The following is a 6,633-nucleotide window of genomic DNA, read 5'->3' as shown; positions in this document are numbered from 1 at the left end:
TTCTTTTTCAAAATGAGGAGACAATATTTACATAGCTGTATTTGCAAAGTTGTTGTAGCACCAGTTTGTACGGTATATTTATACCATATGTTACTGAAATTATAAACTAAGTAAAGTTGTTTGAGTAAGAAATCATCAGCCTACTAAATGCTCTTTTTTAGGATATATAGGTCATTGTTGCATCATGCAATAACTTTTAAACCAGCAACTGGCTGTATTTTGGAGGAAGTTGGGTAGATACTTTAAAGCACATCCACAGCAGCAGTGTGCTGAGGCAGGTATTCATTGAAGAATGTGCATGTAGGCTATTTCTCATGGCTGTGCTGCCAATGGTCCAAGACCAATTTGACTTCTATTGCTTTTGACCATATGGCCAATGGGTGATTGGAAGACACAAGCACACAGTCTTACCCCAAAGCTACTCTCCCTGTGTTAACACAAAGTCTTGGCAGTTTAAATCTCACATAGGATAGCAATGTACAATCTGGCAAATTCACATATTAAGACTACTAAGATTTTAAACAAATCTTTCATTGTCTTACTACTCTCGTTGTAATTTTGTTTTGATTCGATAGCATCTCATCTCTTTTTAGTTTCCCCATAACGCTCAAAAGGAAGCACACAAGACCTGTAGCGTGTTCTTGACAGCCTCAACCAGAACGCCCACACACAAAACACAAACAGAATCGGCAGTTTAATTTCAAACGTTAATATATTTTCTATTTCATAGTGAACATATGCATCAAATGACACCCTTGCCACCCTTGTTTGCAGCAACAACAAAGGACTATTTCAAAATGGGGGTGATTCCTATAAGATGCCTCTTCAAATAAATACTTCTTTATAAAATAATAAAACTTCAAATAAATATTCTTTACACTAACAATGTGTTGAAATTAGAAAATAAAGTTTTTTTTTTCTTCAGGTCACTGTACAATTTACAAGTAAAGTTGAAGGGATAATTCATGGTAGGTTTTTCTTCTGTAAGGCAAATATATCAAAACTGATTGACTTACATTCACATGAATGTACAAAATAATATAGATGTCTAAATCTTTATATGTATATATAAATTTATATATATATTTATATAAGGATCTATCAAGGTGCCTCTGGTTTGGCACAATGCTTTTCACAGTTGAAATATTATATGTACAAAAATAAAACATCTCTGACAGGAAAAAGGTAATTTGCTAATTTACATACTTTGAAGATACTATTCACAAACAGTTAGTCAGGAAAAAGACTGCTGCCTTAACATATCAGTCGTATTATTGAATGTCAATAGGGCTAACATTCTGGTCTTCAGCTTAACAATATGGGGGAAGACACTTATGGTTCTTTATCAAGCACTCCATTAAGAGTGACAGCTGAGAGTGTGAAAAAGAAAGAGGGAAGGAAAAAAAGGAAAAAGAAAAAGAAAACCTAATTTTCAAACAGCTCCCATGAGACCCACGCCACGCCATGCTACGCCACGCCACGCCACGCGTACAGTGCCAGCTCAGACGTCACAGCTCCATCCGCCCCGGCTGGGAGCTTCTCCACCTGCCCGTCTTTTTCCTCCTCCTCTCGTAACCTCACCGTAACCTTTTCTCACATCCAAGCCAGGGTTACCGCTCCATCTCCAACACCACCCCTCCCCTCCCCTCCCCTCTCCTCTGCGTGCCGCATGGCGTTAAACCATAAACCTTTCTCTCTCCTTCTGCTTCTGCCCTTACGTGGGCTTGTCAATGTTCTTGCAGTGGACGACGTTGGCGCTCTTGCAGCGGCAGCCGGGCCGCGTGGCGCGGTCGTAGCAGGCCTGGCAGAGCGCGAGGCAGCCCCTGGCCGGGAGGTAGCACAGCAGGCAGGGCAGGAGGAGCGTGAGGGCGCCCAGGGCCGACCAGCGGGCGCAGCGGTGCGCCTGGCTGCACGAGAAGGGCTTGTCGGCGCACGTGTCCTCGTCGTCGCTGGAGCAGTGGTAGAAGAGGCCCTTGACGCAGCAGACGCACGTGCCGTACTCCACGGCGCTCTCGGCCGAGCACAGGCACCGCCGGCCGCACAGCCAGTGGGTGGGCAGGTGGCGCGGCAGCACGCACTCCTTGCACGCGCACCGGCCACAGTCCTCGCAGTGGTGCGCGTGCTGCTTGCCCAGGCCCTCGGCCTCTCCTCCTCGTCCGCCTCCGCCCGCCGCCAGGGGCTTCAGGTCTTCAGACTTGGCGTCCGAGCGCTTGGCCGGCTGCGCCCGGACCACGCGGTCCGGGGTGACGGGCGAGGAGCCGGCCAGCAGCAGCCGCTGCTCAGACGAGGAGCTGCCGGTACTAGTCCGGGCGCTGGCCGGAGACAAACCCCGGGGGCTCTCGGCGCCGGCCAAGCGGCTCGGGGCGTCCCGGGGCACCAAGTGCGTAGTGGGCTGGGGGTACGTGGAGGCCCGCTGGGGGGCCCACTGCTGGTCCAGGATGCTCTCGTCCGGGGTCAGGGGGAGGCTCTGGGCCGTGACGCCCAGGCCCGGTGCTGCGTCCCCGGGCTTCCCCTGCGAGGAGAGGGGCCTCGGCGGAGGGGCCACGCTGGGCCCCTCGGTGTACTCATTGCTGGTGCGCACGCTGCGGATCTGGTCCAGGGAGAGCACGGGCGCTTCGCGGAGGAGGGGGGGCTCGCCCGCTTCCCCCGCTGCCGCCGCCTGGGGCCGGCCACTGCTGCTGCTGCCGCCGCCACCGTCACGCAGAGCGCGCAGCAGCAAGCCTCCCGGCGTGCTGCCGCCGCCCACGCCGCCATTTTGAGTTCTCGTCTCCATCGGTACTCTGCTGAGGGCTCGCTCCGTCAGGCGGGGAACACATCTGCAGACCTGCCGTAGGAAGGAAGAGGTCAGACAACGTGTCAGCAAGTTTGAGAACCACACACAAACTCACACACAGAAACAAACACCTATTTGCCCCATGAGGAGGGGCTGTTATTTAGAGAGGTGGCACCCTCCCACCTGTCCCATTTGCATTAAAGAGACTGCCTGATACCAGGCCATACATATCAAGGGAACCCAGTATCACCAATGAGTCTTCACATCTGCCACGTATTCTCAATGAGTCTTCATGGGCCTTTGATCATGCTACATGCAATACCTCCTGTCCAAGTGGGGCTGTCAGCTACTTAACCTTAAATGCATGAACATTCACTACAAAAACCGAAAAGAAAATATCGTGTATCGTGTGAGGAAACATGAAATCTTCCCTTGATTGACATGATAAATATTTCAATGAGTTAATTCATGTTTGCCTCTTCAGAGGGACCTCTGTGAACTGCAAATGCAGTGAGGGAATTCTACAACACATGTAGGCTATGTGCTTGGCTGTAAATGTAGAAACTTGCACAACTCTTGTGAGGCCGAGCTAGCCTTGCAACATCCATTGAATTACAATGCTGTGGAGCAGGCTTCTTACCATAACAAATACACAACACCCTCATCCATTTTAAAGGACCTATTCAAGAGAGATTGTCACATGAGTATAAAAAAATAAAAAAAATAAAAACTTTAAACAGCATCTGAAAAGTCAGAGACAAGCCAGTGTGAGCAAGACTGCTCATAAAATATAACCAATGCGGTTTCTATACCCCTTCCTAGGGCCATTAAGACACAGATCTTTTATGCAGGTTGAAGTGACAGCCTTCCAAAACCATGGCAGGTGTAAGACCACCGTTTTGTTCAGAATATGTAATATGACATGACCCAATACCTGAAAGCACAGAGAAATGCAGAATATATTGAGGAAACTATAGAATCTATAGGATAAACATACAACTGTTCTTGCATGCAACCTCATTAAAGGCCTTGCTTACAACCTCATTAAGGGTCATGTCTATATGTGTGTGTGTGTGGGAGAGAGAGAGAGCGAGAGAGAAATAAACTTTAAGGCTGTCCTTGGGGTGGGGCTTTGACAGACAAACGGATGGCCAAGTTTGGCTCAGACTTGCTAAAGGGAAAATATTGAAGCCAACCTTGCATTTACATGTAAATGAGTTATTAATGTAAAGTAATTAATAAATATAACTCATAGCAGATTATTATTAGTCTGTTTACACCAATTACACACCACAACTTAAATGAATAACGGATAGAAAAAGCTTTCTTTAATGACATCTATATAGAAATAAATAAAGACCAAAGTTTATCCTACTATTGCAGTGTATAACTTCGCAGCAATATAACACTAGCACGATGTCAGACATGTCGCTACCACTCATGAAAGAACAAACTTTTGTACTTTTTATCCCGTGTCTTGTCAAATAATTTAAAGAAGTTTGCTTTAATATCTTCTCAAATGTTATACTTAATTCTAGATCATTGACGTAAACAACTTACATAAAGGATAAATCTTTAACAGTGGCAAGAACTGCGCGGGTATAGGCAAGTCTATGCTGTGAAAAAGTCACTGCGGGACAATCCGGGAACTCCAGGAGATAAAATGCACGGCCCGAAATAATTATTCCATCAATATAACAACATCGATTTAACAGTTTCAAACCTTTCACCGGACAAATCTGCAGAAGGAACACAACTTTTAAAAACGTACCGTGTTTTCACCAGTACAGCCTCCGTTTTTGTTTTGGAATAATAATATCCAGAATTAGTAAACTTTCTTCCAACGCTGGATCTTAGTCCATCTGGTAGCACATCCACAAAATCCAATTCAGCGATATGGTTCCACATATATGTCCAAAATCACTTCGATTTTTACGCATTAAAAGCGCACGAAAGCGCATTCCAATCCACATGAACACGCGACCAACAACAGCCAAGAAGTAATCAATCGGAGTGTTCGCCGACGAACTTATTTAGGTGCAAAAAAGCAAGTAAACCAAAGATACTTTCCAAAGATACTTTCGTGAGCCTCGGCGCTCCTTTCACAAGTTTATCATCATCAAATGTAGCGAGCGAGCACGCATGTAAGCTGGAGAGTTCTCAAGCCCCGTCGCTGTGGTTGTTGGATGTTTGGCTGCATCGCACACTGAGTTGCTTTCAAGTTTTTCTTTCTCGTCTTGTTTTTTTCTTCTTTCCGGAGAGGAGGTCGGGTTTATGCTGTAAATGGCGTCATGTGGAAGTGGGGAGGGGGGGGAACAGAGCAGTTGTTGTCCCAGAGGATATATCGTATCCGGTCCCAGCTCATTGGCTCTACAGGACTAGCATTCAGTATCTCTCTCTCTCTCTCTCTCTCGCTCTCTCTCTCTCCCTCTTAATGCCCCACCAACTGCTCTCGTCCGTGGAGGGACAGGCGGAGAGTTTGCATTGCCAAAACTTCTTGAGTGTCTTTCCACTTAAAGACCCACATCTCGCGTATTGGATAAATACATAAATTAAAACTTTATGAAAACTGAAGTTTGCATTTGATTAACATTTGATTGATTGCTCTTATGCTGTAGGTAAGAGATGGGTTTCACATTTATTCCCCAATCCTTATATATACATATATTTAATATATAAGGATTATATATTATAGATAATATGTATGCTATTCTAAATCAACCAGAACTGACTTACTGACTTACTACAGCCTACATCATGATAAACATTATACATTATACAGTCTCCCGCTTGCTTAATTATTTACCTTTAACAACAGCTAATTGGTGGATTGCTGGCAGGAAAAAAGTATGAAATTATGAATTAAACAACATCTACACTAGACCTGCGCCATGGTATAGACTGTTCTTATTAACACATAGGTTTTACAATATCTAACTTAGTGGGAAACTTTAAGCAACACCTATGTATTCTGCATTTTTACAATATATGATATGTTTTGAGTTCTTTGTAATGGTGTTGATTTGCTTTAAATATCTTGATGAAAACATTGTATCTAAAATCAAACAAACAAATATATAATGGTATGGTCACATGATTTAACTACATAAATGTGTCAAACATGGCACAAAAAAACATGCCTCCTGTCAGAAATGAGTGCAACCAAAAGGTATGCCAAAGGCCGCTGAGTGAACTAATGCCCCCTAGTGGTTAATGGGTCCAGAGGTCTTTACTGTTATTTGCATGGTGCCACGAGCTAATCAGTGTAGCATTGCTGCCCATTGTCATGTGTTATTATGCCCCTGACTACATAGAGGGGAAAAAAACAAGCAATTTACTATTTTATCCCAAAGTGTTCAAATTGGAAACATAACCAGCTGCTCATCCTTACCAGCTGTTACTTTCCTTGACTGCTGTCTCATTGCTAAGTTGCTAAGTTGATAAATACAACTTCCTCCTCCATGGAGTCCAACACTTTAGGTTTAGGCCAGCAATGAGCACACCCCCCCCCCCCCCCCAACAACATCCCCTTCCCCATTCTCAGCCCCCCCCCCCCCCCCAGTCACTGAAGCACATGAAAAGGGTGGCTGTTCTACATAAATTACTCAGGTTTCTGCAAGTATGGAAATGGCTGCCCTCCTCCCAAACAAAAGGGCACTATGACAGACAGGCCATTGAGGGTCTGCCATGCAGGAAGTGTTTTGACAAGTGAATGTAGGCCACTTGGAGAGTGGGCCCCCTTTGACTTTCTCTGTCACCCCTTTCCAGCTGGTGAACTCTCCTCTTTGTCTGCCTTTTGTTTTTCAAAGTAGGAGAGAATTCAAGAAAACAACAGACAGGGGGGGAAGTAGCCCTGTGTG

At 45.3% G+C, this 6,633-nt stretch overlaps 1 protein-coding gene across 1 annotated transcript; it reads right to left on the bottom strand.

The window, feature by feature from the left end:
• Nucleotides 1-693: 693 nt before the first annotated feature.
• Nucleotides 694-5,123, bottom strand: spry2 (sprouty RTK signaling antagonist 2). Its single transcript, XM_076303604.1, has 2 exons — nt 4,545-5,123; nt 694-2,824 (listed from the first exon to the last, which is right to left on the bottom strand). The coding sequence occupies exon 2, from the start codon at nt 2,771-2,773 to the stop codon at nt 1,715-1,717; it is 1,059 nt and encodes a 352-aa protein (XP_076159719.1). The 5' UTR covers nt 2,774-2,824; nt 4,545-5,123; the 3' UTR covers nt 694-1,714.
• Nucleotides 5,124-6,633: the final 1,510 nt, after the last annotated feature.

The sequence above is a fragment of the Alosa pseudoharengus genome, unplaced genomic scaffold (assembly GCF_046254945.1).
Source record: "Alosa pseudoharengus isolate Yale_2024_CS ecotype anadromous, Long Island Sound unplaced genomic scaffold, YU_APseudo_1.1 YU_APseudo_1.1_scf_24, whole genome shotgun sequence".
Classification (NCBI taxonomy): domain Eukaryota; kingdom Metazoa; phylum Chordata; class Actinopteri; order Clupeiformes; family Clupeidae; genus Alosa; species Alosa pseudoharengus.
Note: the sequence above shows the minus strand (reverse complement) of the source record. Positions and strands in the feature narration are given on the sequence as shown.

Coding starts and splice junctions, on each gene's coding strand:
- spry2 (XM_076303604.1), bottom strand. CDS start 2,773: ATGGAGACGAGAACTCAAAATGGCGGCGTGGGCGGCGGCAGCACGCCG.